Here is a 27,275-nt window from a genome sequence, read left to right on the forward strand (position 1 = left end):
GTTGAGTCACCTTCCCTGGCTGTGTTAAAAAAAAGGGTAGATGAGGTACTTAGGGCTATGGTTTAGCATAGGACAGGAACGGTTCAACTTGATGATCTTAAAGGTCTCTTCCAACCTTGTGATTCTGTGATTCCTCTGTAACTGCTGCTTCAGACCTGTCTTGGCTGGAGTAGTATCATAAAGTAGGGTGATGCACATGATTTTTCAATTTTTTCTCTTCTCTTTGTGGCAGAAAGTATGTCCCACAGTCCCACATAAAGTTGGCCTGAGCTCCGCTAAGCAGAATGAAAACTAGGATTTCGTATAAAGACGGGTAGATCCTGGTTTGTGGGCTGGCTGAAGCTTACACAGTTCTCTAAGATGAGAAGTAATCTGTAAGAGTTTTCTAAATGGAACAATTCTTGACATTCCATTAGCAGTATTTAAGAAGGAATTAAAAAAAAGTAATGTCTGCAGAAGTAGGCATTTTTGAACCAGTGCTGTTGGAGCTGGTTAGAATTATTGAGATCTCTCTGTGATAAGTGTATTTTTATGAGACATTCATGTACTTCGCCCAATAAAAATAAATCAAGTAGGTTACTATTTAATTCTGGAAATGTAATGACAAAAGGATCTTAGAACTATTCAATGATTGCTCAGCTATTCAAATTTTATTTCTGTACAGTTCACATTCATCACAGTTATCCACTCTGTCAATGTTTATATTCACTACAATTGTTCTTTATATCCTCAGAGATGTATTCTGTATCAAGCATTTAGTTATTCCTGTATACCTGTGTGTCTTTGCCAGAGGGTGTTTTGAAGGCAAAGTTTTAAGTTGGTTCAAGGGAAGACTGCAGAGGTTCATGGAAGAGCAGTTTACATCAAGAGCAGAAGGTTCTCAAACTGGAAATAACTTTTGAGGCTGTGAGGGTATTGAGGGAAAATGTCTTACATGTTAGTCTTTTTCATTTATACTCTTCTTTGGCATTCATCTGGAGATAGGATACAGTGCTAAATGGACCTTTGGTCTGAATCATTATGACCTTTTTAATATAGTCCTTGTAGTAATTAAAACATACTTGTGTTTCACTTGTTAGTAGATTTCATGAATGTATTTTCATTAACTCAACCCTGTATGTGTCACAAACACTAGGGAAAAGATTGAATCATACTCTTGAGAAGCCATGGTTGAATCGTATTTGTACAGTGAAGAGGTATGCAGGACAGAGGCTGCTCTGCAAAGCCTCTTGTAAAGGCTGATGCCTTTTGAGACCTAATGCTCTACATGTGGGAGGTAGTTGGCTGTGTATTTAAAGGCTGAACTCAGAGGAAGAAATTTTAAGCTATAAAACTTCTATATTAAATGTGGGCCTATTTTTGTTCTTCTCCATCTTATTCTGTGCATGCCTGACCTGTGGGTTTTTTCCCACTAGGCTTCTGTTTAACCATTCCCCATATCTGAGAGCAGGAGCTGGATAGAATTCACTTTGACTTCTGGTGTCATTCATTAACCACCACAAAGATTTCTGCAGAGGCAATCCTTCCCTTTGTCCTATGTACACATTCGTTATTGGGATCTATTTCTAACTAATTTAAGACTAAATTGGCTTATTTGTAGGAAAAAAAAAAATTCCCATCAAGTCCAGAACAGATGCTTATCTTCTGATTGCTCTTTCTGGAAACCAGTTTTGTTTTAAATGCAGGTGACTACATTGGGAAGAATGAGACTAGCATTAGGAAGTTGCAAATAAAAGTTAGATTCAGTGAATAAGGTTTAACTGATGTTTTGCTGGAAAGTTGGTTGAGTCACCCACATCTATTTATCACATTGAAAATTCTCTCCATTATCCAAAATTAATCAGCATCTTCCTTGTCTAGCTCCAGTTAGTCTGCAGTTAGTTTGTAGTAATCAAGGTTGAACTGTACCTGTGAGGAGCTCTAAAAGCAATGATATGATAAGTATAAAAAGACAAAATGTTCTTTGTCCTCATTAAAGATTGTGAGCAGAGTGTTAAATAATATTAATGGCTGGGATTGTCAGTACTTAACAGTACTTTCCTAGTACAAGTGATTTTATTGATCGATACAGTCTCAATGTAACAGGGCAGATTATTCTACTGATTTTATCGAAACCTTAACTAAGTTTGTTAGTGTACCACATATCTTTAAATAGATCTAGATGATGATGTAGATTAAGAAAAGCAGACCACCATCCATCTTTTTTTGATTGGTTAATAACTTAAATCCATCATTGCTGCAACCAGCTCTTTTAAGGTTCTGTTGTGCATACATGTTTCTTCGGTGGTACAGATACATAGCTGGGTTTCAATGGCTGTGTATTTTAAAGAAGCATGCTTGACACATGCAGGATTGCGTATTTGTTAAGAGAAGATAAAGTGGGAAAGCAAAATAATTCTGTAGGTAATTTAAAGGAGAGCCCTATGTTAAGAGTGTCTGTTAGCAGGAGTGTTTTCTGCAGAAATATTCCAAGCATTTTCAAGCATGCCTGGGAAAATTACCTGGTTTATGTTTTAAGAGTTACATATTTTGCTTTTCAAGTGGTACTGTGTTGTGGTTTATGTTTCATTTTTTTTCCTTCATCTTCAATAATCTGTTTAGTTTTGCAGTGTAGAATTGTGCTACATAAACTTCTCTCTTATTTCACTCTTATGTGTTAGAGCTGATCAAAACAAATTTTACTCAGTTAAAAGCAGAATTTATGTTAGCACACATGACAGCTTTAGAAACTGTGCCTGTGTTCTTGTTCTTTTCCGTATACTGTATATCATAATGCTGTTGTGTCACATACTTTCACCTGGTTTAATATGAACATTAAACTCTATTAATTGTGCATTTACATACAGTAGAAGTGTCTCTGTCGTGACCTGCATGTGATCAGAACAACTGCAAGATCTTTTAAGAGGGCAGAGAAAGAAATTTCTTTGCCAAAGATGTCACAGCCTGTTAAAGCAGAACTAGGGGTATTAAAACTCAAGTGCTGGTGTGCTGCAATAGCCAGCTAATGGCCAGTTGTTCTAACAGCCATCATTCCTTCTTGAGCAATACAAAATGTGAGATGTTTAACTTCATTTAACCATGATAAAAGAAAAAAGGTCATCTTCCATATACTGAAGACATCTTCTCATTTGTATGCATTCAGCTTTCCTTTTCCTTAATAAATATTCTGCTTGAGCTTTTTTGGGGGCACAGAAAGTCACACGATTTTTGTCCATTACAGTAAAACAAGTAATTTTTGCAAAGAGTCTTTGCTATCACTACACAAAGTATGGTAAAAGTCCACTTTCCCCTGTCTTTTTAATCAATCTACAAGATTTTAAACACATTTTCAGTTCTTATTCTATATTGTTTTACATAAACTAATGTGTGTGTGTGTGTGTGTGTGTGTGTGTGTAAAAGTTATTACTGTTGTTTTTAAATTGGACTTTCAAAGCAAGTTAAATCTTAAGGAATTTTTCTTTAAAATTAAGCTGTCAAGTTACTTAATGGGTTGCTAGTGAACAGAAAAAAAATATTTTGTACTGAAATAATATTTTATTATTGCTTGTGTGGTACAACACACTATGTTGTGTTTCGTGTCTTCAGTAGTGTACATTACTAAATTAGCATTTACGTTAAACCCACGTCTGCCAAATCATGGTTTTTATGCAATCTGATAGTATTCTTTTGTCTGTGCTCTGTGTGACTGAAGAGCATTCATTAATATTCTTTATGAATTAATATACTGCACAAGAGAGCTGGGGAAACAAGTGAATAATCCTGTCTTTATGGTAGGTTTGAATTTGCTCACAAGGAGCAGACCACATTTGGAGATGAGAGGAAGAAATGAAAATATCTGATATAAGCTAAATAATAGAATAGCATCCATCCTGTGCTTTTGGATGCAGAACTGATTCGGGGCCGGGGGGCGGGGTGGGGAAGTAGTGTGAGCTCACGTAAGCAGCATTAAATAAATCCTTACACATAAGGAAGCTGAATTAAAGCTTGATTGATAAACTGAACCTGACAGTTGTTCACTTTGAAGTGTGAATAATAACTGTAATGTTTTCATCTGACATTATTTGTATTGTTTAGCGTGGACCATTCTGAAAGGAAACAAACAAAAAACCACTGTGGAACTACTCACAGGATTGTACTGGAAAGATACTGTATTATATAAGCAGTAATTTTTGAGCTTCTATTGTAGGGGTGTTGCAAGGAAAGAGTACAGGAACAGAAAAATTCTTTGCAAGAGGGGCTGCTTAAGCAAGAAGTAAGAGCTATTCCATCTGTAGCTAAGAAAGGTGAGCAGAGGAGGAGATGACTTCCTCAGATAGGCTGCGAGAAAATAGCCAGTGAGCCTTCTCCTCTGGTCCTGCAGTAAATTGGAGTCTCCTGCATTAAATGTAATTCCCTCGTGTGTGTGTTCCCTTTTCTGTGCTTTTATGCAATCTTGCATGTCTCCTTTCTGAAGGACGTGTTGAAGGATTTCTGAGTGAACTAAGGGGAGAAGGTCCTGTGCTCATGGGTAGCCTAGGAGAATAACAAATGCTTGTTATCTTCTGCTAACATTGTCTGTCTCCACACATCAGCATTACTTGCCTTTATTTTTTTTCACCTGCTTACTGTCTCTGTAATCCAAATATAATACAAATTTAGTTAGGTGTACAAAATTTCATTTTACTGAAACAATGGCATCATGTCTTGAATGAGACAGCTACATTTACAAACAGATATGCATTACTAATGCATATTATATCATATATATCATTATATATTCTGTTATATCAAGGTCCACAAAGATGATCAGAGGGCTGGAGCACCTCTTCTGTAAGAGAAGGGCTTGTTCAGCCTGGAGGCTCCAGGGGGACCTTATAGTGGCCTTCCAGTACGTGAAGGGGCCTACAGAAAAGCTAGGGAGGGGCTGTTTACAGGGTAGTGTATTGATAGGGTGAGGCATCATGGGTTTAAGTTAAAAGATGACACATTTAAATTAGGGAAAAATATCTTTTCTGTGAGAGAGGGGAGTCTCTGGCAGAGTTTTCCCAGAGAAGCTCTGGCTGCCCCCTCCCTGGCAGTGTTCAAGACCAGGCTGGATGGGACTTTGGGCAACCTGGGCTAGTGGAGGGTGGCCTAGTCCATGGCAAGGGGTTGGAACTAGATAATCTTTGAGATCCCTTCCAACCCAAACCATTCTGTGATTCTATGATTCTGTGAGTGATACCTATATTTATAGTCCTGAAATGGATTTTTCCTGCTGACTTTAAAAATGTGGACATTAAAATAAGAAACTTTCATCATGTTTCTTGTTCTCATAAATGCTTGAGATATACATAAGTACATCTTCAAGATGGTTTTATATAAAAATTGAGTTTTGTGATGCATTCTTTTTAATTTCTCATAACTGTTGTTGTCTTTATCTAATATACTTTTTCTTCTGTAGATGAAAAAAGTTTGCAGAAAGAAAGCATGAAGTTGAAGCAGAACCTTTAATTTCATTAGGCATGTTGTAACTGGTGAAGATTAATGTATATATCTCTTGCTAATTCTTTTCAATTACTCAGTTCATATAAATTCCCAAACCTTGTTAATTATGCTGAAGTCAAGTGGTAATTTTTAACAGTATTTCCACAGCAAGGGAATTTTCCTGGTCTAACCTTGCCCTCCTGTAGAAACTCTCTGCAGATTAGGCATTCTGACTCTAGTCCATTCATTTTCAGCACAAGCCTAATTGCTGCCGACTGCCTGCCACAGGTACCCTGGTTATCGTACGTTTAAGGGATGCAGGTTCTTCTGAGAACAAATAAGGAAAGATTAATTGTTTGTTTTGTTTCATCCCAAGAGAAATGTGGGAGCTTAATCAAGAAAAATAATTTCTTCTGTTGATTTGGCTTATTTGTGGAAAGGGATAATTGTATAGAGGCAGGCATAGAGCTATGCATTTTGAAAGAAATTTTGCCATTTACCTACTTGGGAAGCAAAGATACAGCAAAATGAATGTAACACAGCATTGGAATTGATGGGGATGGTTCACATTTCTCATAGTAAGTAATTCGGCTGCTGGGCTTTTATTTGCACCAATATTGCTAGGTGGTATTGTCATTTGTTTTGTCTGCTTCTTTGGAAATCTAATCAAGGAGACAATAGTAGGGGAAAAAACGCTTTTCCAAATTGTCCTTAATTGCTAGAGCACGAAGTGAGCTAAACACTCTGGTATTTCCAATTAAAGAACTTGTTTCCAGCAAGCACCATTAAATCTATCTTTCCCAATCTGATAAATAAGCTATCAAAGACTGGAACAGATTAATTGAGAGCAATTAGTTCAAAGCTCAGTATAACAGTCAGAGTAAACCAATGTTATCAATGAATGCAAATTTTACATAAAGCAAAAGGAAGCACTGATGCAACAAAATAGAGTTGAGAGTAACCACTAAGCACAAAGGCAAATTTTGTTTGTGATACAGAAATTAGACTTGTTTGTTTCTCCTTGTAACAAAAGGACTAAAACGCAGTTCTTCTCAACACTTCTGTTACAGGAATGTCAAATTGAATTTGACACCTTCACTACGTACATTTCTTTCAATGTGCTACAGGAAATAACAGACATCAGAAAATTACACATTCTACAATTCATAGCTGATCACAGGATTTACTCCTGTTACATTGACAGCTCAAGGAAGTCCTGCTTGTACTACATTACATGTTTGTGCTTGTTACTCTCTGCTGTTCTGTGGCTTGCTCATGTCAATAACCAGTAACCCCCGTGTTTGGTAGACACTTAAGCCTAGCACATTGGATTTTTATTCCTCTGTGATACAGGTGGGTGTCCCTAATGATATGTATCTGGACATTTTTGATGGGTGTTCTTTTTTTCCAGCTGTCTGTGCATGCCAAATGTTATTGACCCACATGGTGTAAGCATCATTCTGCACATGGGTCCTCTGGATATTTGCCTTAATGATGAACCATAGGAAAGTCGTGTGGGTGCTCCCCTTAAGTCCCAGCCTTTGTGTTTTGAGAATGAGTGCATCAATGTGAAGAGAAAGCCTCTCTGTCACCTTAGATATTGAAATAGATTTAAAGGCTTTGAGTATTACTATGTTCAAGGGACATATTGCACATTGGTTAACCTGTTAATACTTGTGTATATAAAGCCTTGGAGAAGGCAGGAGAGGTTGCATGTAGTCTGTTGTACACTAAGCAGACGAATTTCTAAGTCAGTTTTACAGAACTCCCTTGGCTGGGTAAGTTGTATTGCTGCTGTGCATGTCGGCATCGCTCACGTCAACTGACAGCACAGATGTACCACATAAAGCTGCCGTGGCTTTTAAAAGCACTGTCTTGGAGCACCACGTTGCGTGGTGCATCTCTGGCCTTTACAGAAGCCATGTGGCTGGGGGTCTGCTTTTGTGGAATTGCAGTTTTAAAATGGTTGGATAAAAATCTTATTTCTTATGCTGTTGCAACCCACTGGGTATGTCTATTCTAGGAAAATGAAAAGGTCAGTGATAACTTTCCCAATAAAACCTTCTGAGAAAATGTCATTCCAGTTATGTGTATCTGACTGGGGGAGTTCATCCCCCATTTTTCCAGCATCTTATTTTTTTTATTTTCGGAATATCATCATCAGTAGGGAAATACAGTATTCACAGCTGTGATAGTATGGTGTCATACAAACTCTCAAACTGATGATAACAGACATGCTGCAACAGATGCAGCACTTCAAACACAGATAGTTTACAGTATTTTTCTTTATATCTTTGCTGGCAAGTCACTAGGAGATCATAGCTGTATTCTGAGAAACAGTGGTTCTCTGAGCAGCTTTCCTGTACTGTTGGCTTCTGGAAAATCCCAATAAATCATGAAACATCTTCCAGTTTCTTTAGATGTCAAGCATCTAGATCTCCAGGTGAGCTTTTCAGCGTGAGATCCAGCTCTCACACCTGGTTCAGTGGAGATCTTACTTGCAGGGTAAACCAGAGCCTTTGGGGGCAGAATAACCACTGGAAGGAAGGGTGCAATGCAGCCTTTTTGCAAATTATTCTTGCATGGGAAACCCAGAGACCAAATATTTGTGCCAAAAGTGAGTAATAGAAGTAAAGACAACTGCTCTCTAAAAATGCTGGAATATATGATTCATGAATTCGTGATTCCCAGTTTCTACTTCATTTGTGGACTTTACTGGCCAAAATTAAGTACTTCTGTAGTTGCTAACATCAAGCAATTGCTAAGTGTGAAGATAACAGCAAAACCATGAGATTTATAGAGAGCAGCTTGACATTCTTGCAGTATTTTAATGCTATGATAATTTTTAACAGAAATCCCAATAGCTGTGTTACTTCTGTTAGGGGACTAACTTAGAATCTATTTCTCCTTTCCAGAGAAGCCATTCCTCTTTCAGTAACAAGTGTGTTGTGAGTTTTAGCCAAATCAGGACATTATCTGCAGAATTACTTTGCTGTGATAAATGCAGTCCTCCAACTGATGCTGCTTGTCTGCCGTCAACACAGAAGTAGTAAATAAGCATTCTCTGACCAAGTTAGAACAGTGTCTTTTCACAAGTAATTGCATTTTTCCTCACCTTTATGAAGGCCTCCCTTGCTAGTGAGTTTTGGGAGGGACAAGTGTCAAGGAACAGAACCATAATGAAGTACCTGTGATTGAGCAAGGATTACATTGCTCCGTTAATTCTGTAAAAACTTGTCAGTTTGCCACCCAAATAAATGCCTAGAGTGCGTAAAACATGGAGCAGAGTGACCTCTAGAAGAAAAATCAATGGCAATTCATATTTCATATGTCTATAATTGCTTGTGAGAGCATGGCAGCAGTTTGTTTATAGAGCAGCTCATTCTACCAGGGATTGTTTCCTGACTTTTTCTTCTTTTCAGTGGTGATTCCTCTCATGGACTGTGAATCACAGCCAGGCACAGTAATACACAAGTTTTATTGGTGGTGATTTTTTATTATTGTTTTCACATTATTGTCTTCAGAATTGCTGCACAATGCTCTGTTTGAACCAGTGCACTAATGTATAGTCACAAGTAAATTGTGTTCACAACTGTTTCCTTGGAAGAATCCTGAACCTGTTTTTTACCTTCTTTTTACTAGCCAAGGGTTTATCCTCTGTGAAGTTACCCATTTGTTACTATTTTAACCATTAAACTGAATCCATTGTGTGGCCTTCATTTTTAAGCAATTTGTCAGAGAGGCAAGGAATTCTCACAGTCTGCTAATTTAAAGACAGAATTTTGAAAATATCTTTTTTTCTCCTTGCTTTGCTTTGTTTTGTTTTTTCTTTTTTTTTAAGAAGCTGTTGTAAGATTTGTATCCCCAGTGAGGACTGAGATGTCATAGGGATAGAGAAAATGCCGCTCACTTTATGGATTACTGTTAGGTCAACAAAACTTTGGCAGCATTGATTAACTTGACAGTGAGTACAGCAGTACATTTATCACTTATGGCTGTGCTGTAGAAAATCTAATAAGAGGCAAACAATTCCCTTTAGAGCAGTAACAGGTTCACTGTGGCTAACAGTGCATGCACTGGAAATTTCTGACTTTAAATTATACCCTTGCTGCTAGTTGGGTCATTGACTCAAAGCTACTGCACTTTCACTACTATGTTCTGTATTATTAATTTGATCAGAATTGTTTTGGCTTCTGTAAATGTGATCAAATGGCATATTGGAGTTCATAGAAACTCATAAGCATTTTTGAAGAAGGCATGCAGAAGGAGCTTGATCCAAGCTTCCTTATGTGGAAGGGGCCACTGCCAGTTATGTTTGGGGTCTTACAAGGTTGTAAAAGAAAAAATTTGTACTGTTGCTTACAAATCTGCCTCTGATTCAGAGATTCACATAAGCCCAAGCCTATCTTATATTTAAGAAATTTCTTTGATTGGTCAGAAGGACTTTTTTCATATGTGCAAATGTGTGCTTTATTAATTACCACTCCTTACCTTAAAAACTCTATGTAAGTTGATTTATAGATGCAGTCTTCCAGTTGTCTTGTTTTTATAAGAATTATGAGAATTGAACAATGAACGAGAGATTTTCTGTCTCACTTGTGTGTAGGTGCTGCTGCTTGACTGCAAGTTAGCGTTTGGTTCTAATCTGAGTGTGAAATTATTTTTTATTCAGTATTTCTTGGTTTCAACTAAATAAATCCTTTATGGAAGCCCATGAAAAGTATGTGTAAAGCATCTTTGCATTGCAAATCTAGAGAAAATAAGGTTGGGGTTTTGTCTTTTTTTTTTTTAGGTCTTGTACTTGGTAGTTCACTAAGATGGAAGCCCTGCATAAGGTATTATTTCACAGAAGTGTTCCAAGCTTTTGTCTCAGTTCATTTAGCCAAAATAAAGAAGTAATGCATACCTGAAGGATTCTGTTTCTAGGTTCAGGCAGGACAGAAAGTACAGTATTAGGGGCAAATCAGAACATACAGTCTACAACTAAATCTGTGGTTTTGTTTTTGTGATATAATCTGTAAAATCGCTTTTCAAATGAGAGCAGTTAATTTTTTAATATTAGGATATATGGCTCACTAAAGAGCCTTTGTGAGTAGCAACTGTTATTTCAGGTACTTTGTGTTATTTTAGGAAACTGTTTAAATTGGACGTTTTGTTCTGCAATATCTGTAAAAATTATGTCGTTTTCTTTGTTGGGAGAGAAGTATTCTACTTGAATCAATTGTCAGGAGGCTTAATATAATAAGGCAGTTTGTGGTCTGACTAAAAGAAACACTGTGTAAAAGAAATTCCCATAGCAGTTTGTTTTTAACAGAAAAACTGAGTTCACCTGAAACATAAATACATTGAAAACCAAGACTTAATAAGGTAGAGCAGCTTCAGAAAGAAACAGAGTGGGTTACTGTCCAAACTATGTCTTGTAATGACAGTGATTTAACTAAATATCTGCGTTAATGATAGCATAGCTCTGTCGACAGCAGTGGATTCTTTCCAACACATGATCAGTTAGGCTGACATTAGTAGCCTTTGCGTAGTGAAGGGGAAAAATATGATTAAAATAATGTTTCTTTCTCCTTTTTTTTTAATTTGCAGGATAGGAGTTGTGTTTCACTCTCTTCTCTTAATGCATTTTAGAAGCAACAAGACACATTTCCACACTTTTTCCTAGGTCCGTACAATAAAGGAGTTACCCTACTGCCTGCCTTACTGAACAGAGACCTGATATTGATTAACTATCACACTGGCATCAGAACTACTCTTAGGATTCAATTTTTTTGTTGTTTTGCATATTTTATTGATCAAAAGTGGTAAATGAGCATCAAGCGTGCAAGAAGACGATGAATTGTTTACTTGCATAAAATAACCTTTCAATAAGGGAAGATGCATTGCTCACACTTTTGGTGCTGTTCTGCTGCCCGAAGCAGATGGCATTCAGCTGCTATTGATTTGCTCCTATAGTTACAGAGCAGCATGTAACAAGGCATGCTCATTTCTCTGAAAGAGAGGTGAGGTTTTTTGCCGGGGTGGCAGGAGCGAAAAAGGAAGGACAGCGTTTTTGGGATTGTTTTGGGGTTTGGGGGGGGGGGGAGGTTGCAAGAAAAAAGAAAATAAAACCTTGCAATTCCTGTTAGCAGCTCGTTGCAAACAAAAACCAGGATTTGTGTGCTTGCAGAGAAAGGGAGTTACTTTGTTTAGCTCTCACAGTTACTATAACATTAATTCGCACTGCAGATTGAATCCATGAGCAAGTACTTCAGATTGTAAAAATTATCCACAATTTAGCATTGCAGACTATAGCACACTTCTTATCTGAGATTTTTTTTTATTTATGCATGTTTTCTCCTGTTTGTGTAAAGACTGTCAACTTCTTAGCAAGACAGAATCATACTGTGGTATGCAGGGATTGAATCTGCAAACAGTTCATTTCACTGAAGAGTAAAGCATTTAACAACTTGCTGTTGTGTGTTTCCTCCAGTGGGCTTCAGGGGAAAGGGACAACAAGAGCTTTCTCTGAAAAGATTATTTGAAAGGGTATTTAATGCAGAATTTTGACACAAACAAGATCTTTAATTGTTTCACAGATTAAATGTAGATATATGATAGAAGAGAGTTTCAGCAAATAGACCACGTGAATGGTCATTCTAAGACAAAATGTTTTGGATAATTCAAAGTCCTATTTTGGGAAAAGTCATATGGAGTGTGGTATGTATATGGTACTGAGAAGTGGGCTGCAGTACTCCCATCAGTCTGTTTTGACACAGAAATCACCCATATGTCAAGATCCACAAGTGTGGTAATATGAGGGTTAAGAAACTCAGCCTCTTGATGACAAAACTAGACCAGTTAAATGTTTTGACAACATGATTGTCACACATTAGTCTTCCTTGCCCACCTGACTTCTGCAGCGACTCTTGCTGAATATTCTTGAGCTCTAATGCTCTAATGTTTGGGAAAATAAAATAATTTAGTCCTTTATGGCTGCTCAGCTATCCTCTGTGTCATTTATGTAGTCTTCCTTTTTAATGAAAATAATCCATGAAGTAAAACCGCTGGTCACTCTCACAGCATAGTTAGTAACTAGATATCTATCAAGAATTTAATTTAAACGTGCATATTAGTGTCTGCTAAAAAATGTCCTACTTCATCTGTTTAAACTTATGTTCTCTGACATTGATTCCAGCTTCCTTGTGTAATTTATGAAATGTTGGCTAGGCTTTTTTGATACCCTTATGGTTAGATGTCACTACATCTCAGCCATTTGTTAGGCTGCTTCTGTAGCGTAAGCAGGCAGGAAGAGATTGTCTGATTTTTTTATTTGAACCTGTTGGTTTCAATCCAGAGTAGAAACTTCTTATTAATGTTTTTCAAATCAGCTTTGTGTGAGTTTTTTCAGAAAACAGACCCTTTTAAATCAGTGGCAAATGCTGTCAAGTGCCATACTGTTCCAAGTTGATTTGGTCTTGTTCTCCTGTGAGGTTAGAGAAATGTTTTAAATGTAAGAATTACTAAAAACAGAAGTTAATTTAATTGGACCTAGAGAAAATGTATGTTTTTAAACAGTTTTCTCTTTTACGGTGGTTCTGTGAGGAAATCAGTTGCTTTCACAAATTAAAACAAATGCATTTATATTATTGTTCTGTTACTCTGATGTCTATTTACACTGTTAGGACCAACTATAGTTTTCCTCAGACTCCTGTTTCTCTCATTTCTGAGTTTCCTTCTTAGTGGTCAAAACTTATTTGTGCTTCTTTGTCCTTGTGTAAGCAACCACCTCATTAACTACAGAATTATCTACAGTGTAACGTGTTATTGTATTAATAATTCAGGGAGGAAAAAAACCCCAGAATTTTACCTTGCTTTTGCTGCAATATGTATTTTCTTGTTAAACTGATTACAATTTAATGTAAGCTTCCGAGTTTTTAAAATTAAGCATGCTGATTTCCTTGTAGTTACTCTTCAAACATTGCAGAATAGCCTGAAGTCCTTATTCAACGTACCGTTTTATGCTGAAAGAGCTACCAACACTGAAAACTGAAGAACAAAAAAAATAACCCCAAACCTGTAATAGAAATCTAAATATATTTGGTCAGCTACATTACCCCTTCTTTACCTCTGCAAAAAATGACACAATGAGTTCATTAACCCCAGGTGCAGAGAATTCCCTGTGCTTTCTACATTCTCTTGTTTGGACTTTGGAGCAGGTACCTGCTGCTTAGTCTAATTAGTTTCAAAGGGAATGTCGAGTCATTTCTCAAGAGTTTACTGTGACCCAAAACCTCTGACAAGAAAATACCAGGGAGACAAAATAAGAAGTTATTGTAGAGTTGAATAGCACTTTTGTTACAGTAGCTTGTGGAAACAATGCAGATGAGGAAGTCATCCTCAGATGATTTCTATATTTTTTATGATATATTTGCACAAAGTTGTCAGTCTTATGCCTTCCTCAGTTTTCATCAAGAACCTGACCCTTACCTAGTTCCCAGCAAAATGAATTAGAGCTGTGGGATGTTTCCTCTGAAGCAAAAAAGAAGTGAAAACACTATTTTAAGGGTATTCATGAGTGTTTCATTATTTTTATGGGCTTTTTCAGTTCTTTTGAAGACGGTGTTATTTGACCATGACCACACTATCTGACAAAAAAAAAATCCAACATTCAATTCCACATCTACAGAATAGTCTGTGACATTATCCAGCAGGTGGGGTTTTTTGGGGATTAGGGCAAGTTGTGCATGCTGCAGAGATACTCTTCTGTTCCTTTGACTGCTGAGGTGTTGTTCTGTTGCATTTGGCTTTGAAGACTGGCATACAGCTTGTTTCTTTAATCACTGCCTTACTCATGGGCCTTCCTTATTTTAAAGGTCTACTTACAAACATAGTAAATACAGTGGATAGAAAATATGGCTGTGTAGGAAAAAATAATAGTCTGTGCAGAAACAGGTAACCTTTTTTTCAAAATCCTCTTTGAAATGAAACATAATAATGGGAGGGAAAAAAAAGTTATGTATCTTAGCATGACTAGAAAGTAAACATGAAAATACAAACCCTGGAGTGGTTCTGAAGCTAAAACTGTAATCTGTTAAACTTTTTAATGAAGTGTGAACCACTTTAATGTATCTCACAGCCTGTCTACATAAAAATACAACTGAATTGCAATAACAGCCATTTAAATTTCGTTTTACATTCAAAAATGTATTTTCTCTCACATAATTTGTGTTCAACACAGGTAAAAGACAAGGCAACCAGTATTTGGTTCTAAGTGATGTTATAAGTTTTCTTTAAACATTTGTTGCATTCCAGTAAGTCTTTTCTGTTTCATATTTATTTGGCCTAATAGTATTTGGCTTTGCAGATCTTTAAGCAGTGCATATATTTCTAAAATAAAACTTCTCAAAGTTGACAAGAAGAAAGAAGCGTTAGATTATCATCCCCGCATCCCTTCTTCTTCATTGCCTGCAAATGGGCATGCTGGCTGCCTACCAGATCAGGCTCCAGCTCAGCCCTCTCTCCCCGGCAGTGCTTCCACAAAGCAGAACAGTGCTCCCATGTCCCCCCCAGCAGTCCTCCACCCTCAGCGTGGGTGCGCAAACGCTGACAAATTACCTTTCAGCATGGGGTTTTGCTGGGTGAGGACTGGGAGGTGAGAGCAACCTTTTCCAACCACCTGAGTGTCACAAAGGATGAGTGAAGTGGAGGGCAGAGAGGGTGAGTTGGCCCTCTCCCAGCCATGCTCCATCTTCCTTCTCTGGAAGAGCCATCTGCTACTGCAGACTAGTACAATTAACCCTGTAACTCAGCTGGCATAGCACGAAATAATAGTTGAGGGCAGATTAGACCAGATTCCTCTGGGAAAATAGCCTGCATCTGATAGTGCTTGTAAGCAGATATGTGAGGGAGAACAGAGAGAACGTGCCCTGATAATTCCTCCTTAATACACTCTCCATTTCCATTCGTATTCTTAGTTCAATGAATTTCTCATCCATCAGTCTATTCAGTCTCTTCTTAAACATGTACTTATTTTCAGCATCTGCAATGTCCTCTGGCCCATACCACAGAGAAGTCCCTCCCTCTATGTAAAGCTCCCTCTTGATGATGATGATAATAATAATATAACAACTTCACTGCTGGATAATGATCTTATCTTTTGAGGGATACACTGTTAATTCAGGAAATTCATCAATGAGTTCCTTTAGGCCATTTGGAGCAATAGTGTGTGATTCTGCTGACTTCTTTCTATAACTCTTCTGTGTATTTTATGACCTTAATTAGAAACATACTTTGATGATGATCCAAACAAATCCCAGAAACTAAAACTATTTGCTGAGGGCTCAGAGTCTAAAATTGGCAGTGATGAATGCAAATGGCTTGATGATGGCTGCCCATGACGTGGGCAGAGGTACTCTTCACTGGGTGAAAAAAATGACCAGATGTCTGGACCCAAAGAGTTGTAGAGAACGATGTTAAATCCAGTTGGTGGCTAGTCACGAGTGGTGTTCCCCAGGGCTCAGTATTAGAACTGGTTATCTTTAACATCTTTATTGATGATGTGAACAAGGGGATTGAGTAAGTTCACAGATGACACCAAGTTAGACAGGAGTGTTGATGTGCATGAGGACAGGAAGCCTTTGCGGAGGAGTCTGCACTGGCTGGGTTGATGGGCCAAAGCCAAATGTATGAGACTCAACAAGACTCAGTGCTGAGTCCTGCATTTGGGTCATAACAACCCCATGCAATGCTACAGGCTTGGGGAAGGGTGGATGGAAAACTGCCTTGCGGAAAGGGACCTGGGGGTGCTGGTTTACAGTCAGCAAACTGAGAGCCATCAGTGTGCCCAGGTGGCCAGGAAGGCCAACAGCGTCCTGGCTGGTAGCAGGAATAGTGTGGCCAGCAGGACTAAGGAAGTGCTTGTCACTGGTAAGACCACACCATGAGTCCTGCATTCAGTTTTGAGCCCCCCACTACAAGAAAGACACTGAAGTGTCTCCAAGGAAGTGCAATAAAGTTGATGGAGTGTCTAGTCTTATGAGGAGCTGCTGAGGGAACTGGGATTGTTTAGCCTGGAGAAGAGGAGGCTGAAGGGAGACCTTATCACTCTCTACAACTACCAGAAAGGAGGTGATAGTGAGGTGGGTGTTGGCCTCCTCTCCCAAGTTACAAGCGATAGAAGAAGAAGAACTGGCCTCAAGTTGTGCTACAGAAGGTTTAGATTGGACATTACAAAAAAATTCTTCACCTAAAGGGTTGTCTATCACTGAACAGGCTGCCCAGGGAGGTGGTGGAGTCACCATCCCTGGAGGTATTTAAAAGATGCATAGATGTGGTACTTAGGGATATGGTTTAGTGGTGGCTTTGGTAGTGTTAGGTTAACATTAGGACTTCATCTTAAAGGGGTTTTTTGCAACTTAGATGATTCTATCATTCTGAGAAATAGTTATCACATAACTATGAAGACAGCATATACTAATAGCATATATTTAGGGGGTCAGTCAGTACCGAAGAAACACTTGTAAATTTTTAGAATCTAGAACTGACATTTTTCACTACCAGATTTATTTGCCTTAGAGTACGTTTTAGTGATAGTCTTTAATTACCCCATCAGATACTGTTGCAAGTTTTTGATTCTTTTTCCAATCTGACTGCCTCCTCAGTGTTCAAGGGTCAGCACTTGTATTTCATTACTTTAAGCTTTCAGAAAACAGTACTGCATGTTCAAATCCCTTCTACTTTACTTTTTGTATTGTGCACTGTAAACATAGTTTCCCTTTTCCAAAACTTCTTCCCCTGTACTTGAGAAGACTTTTCCAAGCATAACTGATGTTTTTTTCTGTCTTGGATGTGTATTTTCTGAATCTACTGATTGATAGATATATATATTATTGTGTAAGGTATTCCTGCACCTGTTTGTTAGCAGCAGCATTATTGACATGGTCTTAATTATTTAATTGTCCATTGTCTTAGTGGTTCATTGACTTTAAAAAAACCACTTCAGCCATTTTAAAATGAACATTTATTTTGGTGTCTTTGTCATTAATGTATCTTCTCATTCTTTGTACTGTATTTTCCTATTACTTATTTTCAAATGCCTCTTTTGTGCTTGCTAACTTTTTTTAAATATCATTAACTCATCCTGCCCTTCTGCTTCTTTTCCTTTTGCTCTGTTGATTTCTTCATTTCTCATCCAGCTTTGTCTTAACCTCCAGTCCTTTCAGCAGTGTCTCAGGAAATGATATTGACTGTTTCCTTTCATTTTTATTTTTCAAAGGAACTGTGGTCTGTTGTACTTGTTTCTAATCTTTCAAGGGCTAGTCTTCTGTTTTGCTGTGGAGAGGTTCACTGTTTGCTCCCATTGCAGTATGTCCCCAGTTTTCAAAAAAAAATTCAATATGGTGTTTTTCACATCAAATGGGTTATACTGGTACACTTAGTCTTAAGTCAATCCACTCTGCACTTACTAGTTAACTATTAGTTGGAACTGTAAATGTGTAATTAAGTAGCTTTCTAACTAAAGTACTCGCTACCTTAAAACTTACTTGGTAGTATTTTTAATCAGTCAGTAAAGTGTTTTAAAGTTGCATTAGGTAAGGCTTAAGTAAAAATGTTAAAAGCTCACAGATACTCTAATGGCTTTCTGCATACATATTTTCAGTCATGGTCCACAGTTGTTTAACCTGTTGGGCTTCCCTTCCATATAGTTCATTTATCCTCAGTGTGGTTTGAGAATGCAGTGATAGATGGATTTGTCACTCGGGAGATATCTGGTGAGTTTTAAGTTTACTGGAAGTATAATAAATTGATCGGAAACAGTGCAGGAATTTTCCTGCTGTTCTGCAGTCTTGAGGTTCAGAGGTGCAATTCCATCCTGCACCTTTTTTTTTTTCCCCTTTTCACTTTTGTGACTTCACATTAACTTTCAGATAGTAACATACAGGTCTTTGTTGGCATATCATATCCACAGTCAATAGCTTGTTCCATTTCAAGCTCTGCTGTGTAGATGGCACGCTGTTTTACTTCCCTTTGATACACAGCCTGGGAGTGTTAGCCTGCTGGTACTTCTTATGAAGGTTCACTTCTATGTCATTGTTTGTGTGTTTTCATGCTTGATGTGTCTTTTTATGAAATTTTAAGCATGTTTGATAACCTCCTCCTGTTCTTTGAAAACTGCCCATCAGTGAACGTTCCTGGTAGCAGTGAAATGGGGTGAGTCTTTACTATGACAACCTAAGTGGCAACTTACTTAGAAGTAATTGTTGTTGATAGCCTGCAGCAACATCCTCACTGAAGAAGGGAGTGTCTTCATAACTCTTCACAATGGGTAATATAAAACATTATTGTGTCTTCTATTCTTTAAAAAGAAGGAAATCTTGCTCTTAGAATTCTGGTTTCTTCATCTACTTGGTTTTTAGTTAATGTGTTCTTTTGGTAACCTTTTTATCATTTCATGGGCTGTGCAAAGCAGTTCAGGAAAAGCAGGTTAATAGAAGAATATACACTCTAAAGTGTTCTAAAAGATGTGGGTTTTGGTCCCAGTGGAGACTGACACTCCAGCCTACTTACTGTAGCTGGAATGTATTGATTTTCTTCTCCCCCATTTTAGCTGCACCACTGAATTAGGTATTGTGAAGCATCTTTCCCTGTGAAGAGAGGAAAAAACTGTCATGAACTTTTTCACCCTAATAGTACAGCATTTCAAACTAAACCCGATTGAATGGAAAAGTCTGTAAGGACTCTTAAAAACCTTGTAACTCAGCTCCCCACTCTCATTTCTTCCCCTCCAACAGCTATTCCAGAAACCTTGAAGACGTGTGGTAGATGATTTTAAGAAATTAATTTTTAAATATTTTTTCACTGAAAACAGTAACAATAAAAATAATAATACAAGTCTGTGGAAACGATGCAGTCCTGTGGCATGATCTCCTAAGGTTAGCAAAGTGGTCTTGTTCAGATTTTCAGCGAGATGTTCAGTTACTGTTATAATTGGCTGATGAGTAGGTTTGGACCTAACTAGAATGCCAGTGTTCGATTTTGCAGTGTCCTCTGTGAAGATATGTCACCATTTACCCTGGCTTTAGTGACAATTTTCTAAAAAGGAAACTCGTGGGAAATCATTATGCTGTTTATATGTCTCCCTTGTTGGAGAGCATTATCCTGTGATATTTTAGCACTGTTTTCCACTGCATGATGGCATCTAGCTAAGGTTAAGGCAGAACAAGTCCCTTTGCAATTTGTGACTATATTTTACTTGCTGAAGGAGAAAAGATAACCGACAATTAAGTATTTCAGATGTCACTGAAAGAACATGTGCAACTAATCAATGGCATCCTTAGGGAACATGATTTTATGAAACTGATAAGGTAGAAAAATTGGGATTTTTCTGATTTGTGTTACATAATAATAATTGCACCCTTTCGATGAAAAAGACATTTCTGCTGATGTAAACATCAGGCTTTCCCTTGTGTTTTGGGGTTTTTTTGTGGGTTGGTGGTTGTTTTTTTTTTTCCTGAAGCATAGAGTAGTTCATTAAAGTGTGACAGTAACAGATAAACACCGTTTACGATTTTCTAAGAAAATATGGTGTTTATACTCTTTAGTTCAGCTGAAATCAATGAGTTTGAAAAATGTATTTCTGGAGTCACTTCCCAAATCACTTGCCAGAGGTTGTGTTAGGTGGTTTAGTTTGGAGGTTTTTTATTTATTTTAGGAAGGAAATACATGTGCCTTTTTTCTTTTCTTAAATTAACCTACTTGGTACTCAGGTGCCCATATTTGAAACTCATTGCTATGATCTCTGTAGAATTCAGATGTATTAGAAATTCACACTGCTATCAAACCCACTCTGGGGTTTTATTTCTTTGAAAAGATATAACTTTAAGTTTCTGATTGCAGAGCAAACAAGGTAGTAGTCATGTTTACAAGGCAGTGTCACATCTTCATTTGAACAAAGGCTGTGGTTGAGCATGTCACATCACAAATTACAGATAGTGGTTCGGTACTTAACCGGCTGGTTCCTTTTCTGCTCAGTTATTATTTAAAGATCAAGTGTGCAAAATACATACTGCTTACTAGTGTTCAGTTACAAGTCAAAAATCTGTTGTGTTACAGATTGTTCCAGGTAAATTAAGCCAATTATGATAACATTTATTTCTGATTTAATAGTATTTTTTGGTCACATTAAATAGGAAATTGAGAATGCTTACATTTTTCTCTGGACATCCACTTTAGGCCAACACCAGAGGTAGGAAATGCAGCTAGGCAGACACACCTAATCTTGTATGGCTAGCTTTTTGTTCTTGATAATGTTGTTCATAGGGGGGTTTATTTTGCTTGTCCTTTGTTTTCTACCATGTATATTAAACAGCTGGATTATGTGCTGGCCCTTTTTTAATAGCAAAACCAAGGAAGTTAAAAAAAATTACCCTCTTATTAGTATAACTAACTTGTATCATTATTTTTTTAATCCCTTAAAATGTCTGTCACATTACCTCAGCGGAAAAATCCTCCTCTGTTCAATGTAGTCATTCCTTCCTTCATAAAATTCTGGAAATTCCCAATCACCAGAGGCAGCATCCAAAATATGATGTGCTGGAAAATTGCCTTTGTTTCTCTGCAAATTCTACATTTTCAAGTTTATTGCTCACCAAAGCAGAATTATTGACAGTTAACAAACTACATGGATTAACATCCTAAACCAGATGCTATTTGCTTACATCTTTTTGCGAAATAAATGTGGTCAGGGCAGGGTTAGCAGGGTTTGGGTTGACTTGATGCATGTCATGAAAAGTCCCTAAAAGAAATAGAATGAGATACTAATCTAGAGTGAGTGGAAGTGGAAGCAAATAGGTTTGTAAGAGCTGTCAGGAGTTTTCCTTTTATACAGTCCTGTATCCTTCTTTTCCTCCTCAACAATCACTGCCTCAGCAGGCAGCTCAACTTTTGTACAGTGCTGTCAAGAGGTGTAAGTATGAGGTTGCATGTGAGCATTGGATGCCTTCAAACATCTTCATAGAACTTTTTGCAGTTCGTTGCATACAGTTAGTAAGATGGTATTATTTGAGCAAACCATACGTGTTGTTATGCAATTCACACACCCTCTGAATATGCATCCACCTCCACCCTCCTTCTGTGCATAACCTGAATGCACAAAAGGATAAATTTTGCAGCAGCAGAGTGCTGATTTTGCAGAATGCAAATGAAGTGGCATTTTTTAATGCAGCATCTTCATATAGAGGTGAACTGAAAGGCTTAACACTTGCCAGCACTTCAGACCTCCCTGTTACATCCATTAAAATCTAGAACAGAAAAGTTCAAAAGCTGTCTTTTTCTCTGTTGTTTTTTTCAAGGTTGCCCTTAGCTGCTGAAGAAAAGTAGACTCTGAATTCAAATTTACAGATGTAAAATAAGACAAGAACCAGTTCTCAAATGTCTTTGTTTTCAAATGTATTTCAAGTTTAGGCACATCTTACATAATTTTTACACTAACTGGGGTTTCATCGCACAAATGATCAAACTATTTGCAATAAAACCTGCTGTATAATCTAGATATCTCTAGATGTCTCTTTCAAAATTTTTTTTTGGAGGGAATGGGGGACATCCTGTTACCCTCTAGATAATGATACCATAATGTAAAAGAATGCATATGTGGGCATAAGTTACCTCCTGAATGTGAGCAGAAGAATGTTTCTTCCCATCACCAGTCTTGTTTCTTCACAGGGTTTGTTTCTTCTAACATGGGTGTGAAAATTAATTGGATAGGCATGGATAGCTTTACTTGTACAAGTTGTTCTACTTATAGTGAAGTTTCTCCCATCCATATATTCGCTCCTCATCAGACCTTGATCATAGAATCATAGAATTGTAGAATGGCATGGGTTGCAAGGAACCCCAAGGATCATAGAGCTCCAACCCCCCTGCCACAGGCAGGGACACCAACCTCCAGGCCTGGATCTACACAAGGTTGCCCAGGGCCCCATCCAACCTGGCCTTGAACACCTCCAGGGATGGGGTATCCACAACTTCTCTGGGCAGCCTGTTCCAACCCCTCACCACTCTCTCTGTAAAAAACTTCCCCCTAAGAACTAATTTAAACCTTCCTTTCCTTAGGTTTAATCCATTCCCCCTTGTCCTGCCAGTGTCTACCCTTTTAAAAAGTTGATTCCCCTCCTGTTTGTATGTTCCCTTCAGGTACTGGAAGGCTGCAATGAGGTGCCCTGCAGCCTTCTCTTCTCCAGGCTGAACAAGACCAGCTCCCTCAGCCTCTCTTTGTAGGGCAGGTGCTCCAGCCCTCTAATCATCTTTGTGGCCCTCTTCTGAACCCTCTCCAACAGTTCTACATCTTTCTTGTATTGGGGGCCCCAGACCTGGACACAGGACTCCAGATGGGGCCTCATCAGGGCAGAGTAGAGAGGGACAATCACCTCCCTGTCCCTGCTGGCCACCCCTCTTCTGATGGAGCCCAGGATACCATTGGCCTTGCGAGCTGCAAGAGCACACTGCTGGCTCATGTTAAGTTTCTCATCCACCAGAATCCCCAAGTCCTTCTCAGCAGGGCTACTCTCAAGGAGCTCTTCTCCCAGTCTGTATCTGTGTCTGGGATTCTTCCGGCCCAAGTGCAACACGTGACACTTGGCAGTGTTGAACCTCATTAGGTTCACCCGGTCCCACCTTTCCAGCCTGCCAAGATCCCTCTGGATGGCTTCCTTTCCTTCTGTTGTGTCAACCACACCACTCAGCTTGGTGTCATCCGCAAACTTGCTGAGGGTGCACTCAACTCCATCATCGATGCCATTGATAAAGATGTTAAAGAGCACCGGTCCCAAGACAGACCCCTGGGGGACACCACTTGTCACCGGCCTCCACCTGGACATAGACCCATTGACCACCACCCTTTGGCTACGGTCTGTCAACCAGTTTCTTCTCCACTGGATGGTCCACCCATCAAATCCACATCTCTCCAAATTAGAGATAAGGATGTGGTGGGGCACTGTGTCAAAGGCCTTGCACAAGTCCAGGTAGATGACATCAGTTGCCTTCCCTTTATCTACCGATGCTGTCACTCCATCATAGAAGGTCACCAGATTGGTGAGGCACGACCTTCCCTTGGTGAAGCCGTGCTGGCTGTCCCGGATCACACGCTCATCCCTCATGTGCTCCAACATGTCATCCAGGAGGATCTGTTCCATGATCTTCCCAGGCACAGAGGGTGAGGCTCACCGGCCTGTAATTCCCTGGGTCCTCCTTGCTCCCTTTCTTATAAATGGGAGTGATGTGACCTTTTTCCAGTCCCCAGGGACCTCGCCCAACAGCCACGACTTTTCAAATATGATGGAGAAAATCTCTTTAGGAAAGAGCCTGTGGCTTTCATTTGCATGTGAAGTATGTGTTCTATCAGAATGTACAGCAGTATGATGAGTAAACATATGGAGGCTTAACCATTCAGGTGAGACATCGGTTGAATTTAGGAACTGTTTGCCTCCTGAAAATGAAAGATTTGCGATTATTTTGGTGTGCTTCTGTGAAACTCTCAAGAGACCTGTTCTTTCCTATTGAAGTCATTCTTTCATGACAAACACACATCTTAGCATCTCATTCATTTGCCACATATTCTTAAGCCTGCCTGTAATTGATTTAGTGAAAGCTGTAAATTGTGTCCTCAATGGAGAAACAAAGGAGGATGGAGTCTGGCCATTATGTCATTGCTGTGGAAGAATGTGGCGGGTCTGGCCAGCAGCTCTTTGGTCAGAGTTTTGTCATTAGGAGTCGTAGCAGAGATATAAGGAGTATGTTGTAATCTGATCTGTCAAGCCAAGCAAAGAGGTTCCCTTGTTAGCATTTACCAAGGCATGCATTAATAAAATTGCACAAAGTGGAGACTTCATTTTTCTGCTGATGTGCCAGACAGGAGACTTCTGTGGGGTGAGCATGAAAGCACTGAGCTGTAGCTGCTTTATTTTATGTTTTAAATAAACTGAATTTTATTCACAAATGAGTGTGCCAGTAACTCAGCTCCAGAATCAGCCATCTCTGCATGAGAGGCATCTAGCTTGGCACCAGTGATGGCAGGTGAAAAAGAATGTAGTAGCATAAACTGAATGTATTTATATGTTATTCATTAAGAACTGTGGTTTTCCCATTGTAATGAAGTATTCCAAAATAAGTGTAAAAAGAAAAAAACAAAAAAGCATTGAAAAGAGTTGCAAATGGGAGATATTTCAGTACTTTGAATAAAAGTATGTGATACCTAAAATACTAAAAACTCTTGGGTTTGTATTGTGCCTCTTTTTTTACAGACAGTCATTTTAGAAAATGAAGAGCTCCCTAAAATATTTCTTGATTTCCTGAACATTCGCCATGTACCTACCTTGCCAAAAGCAGAAAGCTGTGGGTAAGCTCTCCTTTACTGAAAAATATATGGAGGCCAAAAGGCCCATATCCACTCAATGCTGATGCAATTCCATTGACTTAAAATGGTCTTGCTGCCAACTCTAACACTTAAAATAAATGGGCATTAGGTTCATGTTAAGTATGTTTATATATCTCCAAAATGGGGTAAAATAAATCCAGCCTGTTCAGAGACAGAATTGAGGTTTAATGTAATATTTTTGGAAAGCAAAGGAGAGTTTAGATGAGAAAAATATGATCTTCTCATAGATCTTGAAGTATCTACTGAAATGTAAGATATTCATAAACACTTCACTAAAGTTGCATAGAAAACCTTTCTTTGCATGTGTTTTATGGTCACAGTATCTGCACTATGTGTGTCTGAACACAAGTTCATTCTGTGAACATTTCATCATCTCTGTGTGTTTGAAAATGGGGTCTTTCGGCTTTCTGATGACATCTACCCAAATGGCCCCATTGCCTTTCCCCAGGAAGCGGTTCTTGATCAGGGTGAGAGAAGGGAATCTTAGTATGACAAGTGTAATGAACACAGAAATAGCCAGAACAGAGCTCTGTTACCATCTGCAGCTGTGAGCTTTGTTGGGAGAGGAATTTCCTTTGCTATATGAGCTGACGTATTTGGAAAATCCAGCAGTATTACCAGAACTTGCTCACAGAAAGCTGTGTGGCCCTTTTCTACTTTGGGGGGGGCTGTGTGCATGGATCTGCGGGGCAGAGAAGGTAAGCTGAAAAAAGTGGAGGTAATTTTGAGGCCATCTTGCACTTCCAGGTGTCTGTGGCCCAGGGCAGCCTCCAAAGTGAATCAGAAACAGACTTGTAGTTTTCACTTGTAGTTAATGACACCAGCCAGTACCCTCAGTAGTACTGTAGGATGTCACTTTGTAGGATGGACAGATAGATAGACAGACAGATATGCTTGTGAGTCTGTTTCAGGAAAATGGATGCTGTAATTTGCAAGTAGTGGCTGTTATAAAATATTATGATCTCCCACATTCATTTTATCACACTGCATCATGCAGCTGACCAGATATGGGTCATACCTGACCAGTTATGGGTTGCTCCCTTCAATGGTTCTTAAAGGATTTGGGGATATTTTTCATTGTAGAGTTAATTCTGTTGTAACCAAATTTTCCTCTCACTTTACTTGCAGCTCTTTTGATGAAACAGAATCTGAAGAATCAAGGTGAGCTTGATTCTTACTCTTTCTAGGACATCAGATTAATAAACTACTTGAAATTATTGGCATTTACTGTGTTTGTACCTTGCAGTTGACAACATAGCAGTAGTTTAGCATTAAAATTAGATGTGTCTGTTAAATATTGTGGCTAGTTTCATCAGCTGTGCTAGATCTGTCCATTTGTGTGAATTGACTGTCCCTACGCTGTATTGAGAAATTCCTTACAAGACCCTAATAGAATACTGCTAGCTCTGAAATATTTCTGGGAACGTTTTTACACTTGGAAGTACAATTTTTATAGCAAGTAGATGTAGCAGAAAGAATTAGAGGTTTGAGTTCGTCCCTGTCCATTTGATAGAGGTTTGTATGTTATCTGGTTGCCCTGCATGTCACATGTATGTACAGAGTAGAGCAGAGAGGGCTGCACTGGCTGGGGGAGGATGTCTGTGCTATGACTGGGGCATGGAGACAGCCCTTTGAGGGGCTTTCAAGGACTTTCTTTCCATGGGTGAGGTGTACAGCAACCACTTTGTGGGCTGGAAGATCGTTGTGAATTAAGTCTGTCTAGTGGCCTGAAGAGCCTGTAGACCATGGAGCCTGATTTTAGGTGATCTGGGTACCTGCGTCACCCCAAGCACCAGGGAGCAGAGCAGGTTCAGGAGGTCTCATAGCCAGCTGCAAGCCACCCCTCCTTGATGCAGCCCCTTCACCTCCAACTTCACGTTGACGGTGTCACTGTGTAGCTGAGAAGCAATGAGATTTGCTCCCAGGAGATGGAATCTGCCCTTTTTGGGCAGCCTTGGTGTGCAGAAACCCACTGGCATGGCTCCTGCACAGCTCAACCACCTCACTTTATCAGAGCTAGTTTGTAGAATATTGTTTGCTGTCCCTTGATACTGACATCCTGTTCTTGACCTTTCCAGCAAACTGTCCCACCAGCCTGTGCTGCTGTTCCTAAGGGATCCATATGTCTTGCCTAAAGCCAACGGTAATCAAACCTGTCATCTGTTCACAGCGCTTTACTGATCCGATCCTGCACAAACCACACAGTTATTAATACTGGCCTAGTCAAATGACACTGGTCCAAAATCTAATAACCTGCCAATAAAATGATAGCTCTTGTGTAAGGAACCATTAAAACACTAAGTGGGGTGGGTGATTTATAAAAGAGTGGAGTTTTCTTCCCCCAGTTGTTCTCTCAAGCAAACCCACTGAGGATCCAAATCAAAAGATGGGAAGAAAATTGCTTTCCTCTTCTTCT

The 27,275-nt window shown here is 38.9% G+C and overlaps 1 protein-coding gene across 1 annotated transcript in view; it reads left to right on the top strand.

Moving 5' to 3' along the window:
• The window catches only part of SNX24 (sorting nexin 24), a 91,942-nt gene that overhangs the window by 58,330 nt on the left and 6,337 nt on the right, over positions 1–27,275 (top strand). Inside the window, exons 4-6 of the mRNA XM_084277945.1 lie at positions 24,726–24,820; positions 25,988–26,020; positions 26,938–27,002. Coding sequence (XP_084134071.1) covers positions 24,726–24,820; positions 25,988–26,020; positions 26,938–27,002 — 193 coding nt within the window. The remainder of the gene's footprint in view (positions 1–24,725; positions 24,821–25,987; positions 26,021–26,937; positions 27,003–27,275) is intronic.

Source organism: Gallinula chloropus, assembly GCF_964237585.1.
Source record: "Gallinula chloropus genome assembly, chromosome: Z".
NCBI classification, from domain to species: Eukaryota; Metazoa; Chordata; class Aves; order Gruiformes; family Rallidae; genus Gallinula; species Gallinula chloropus.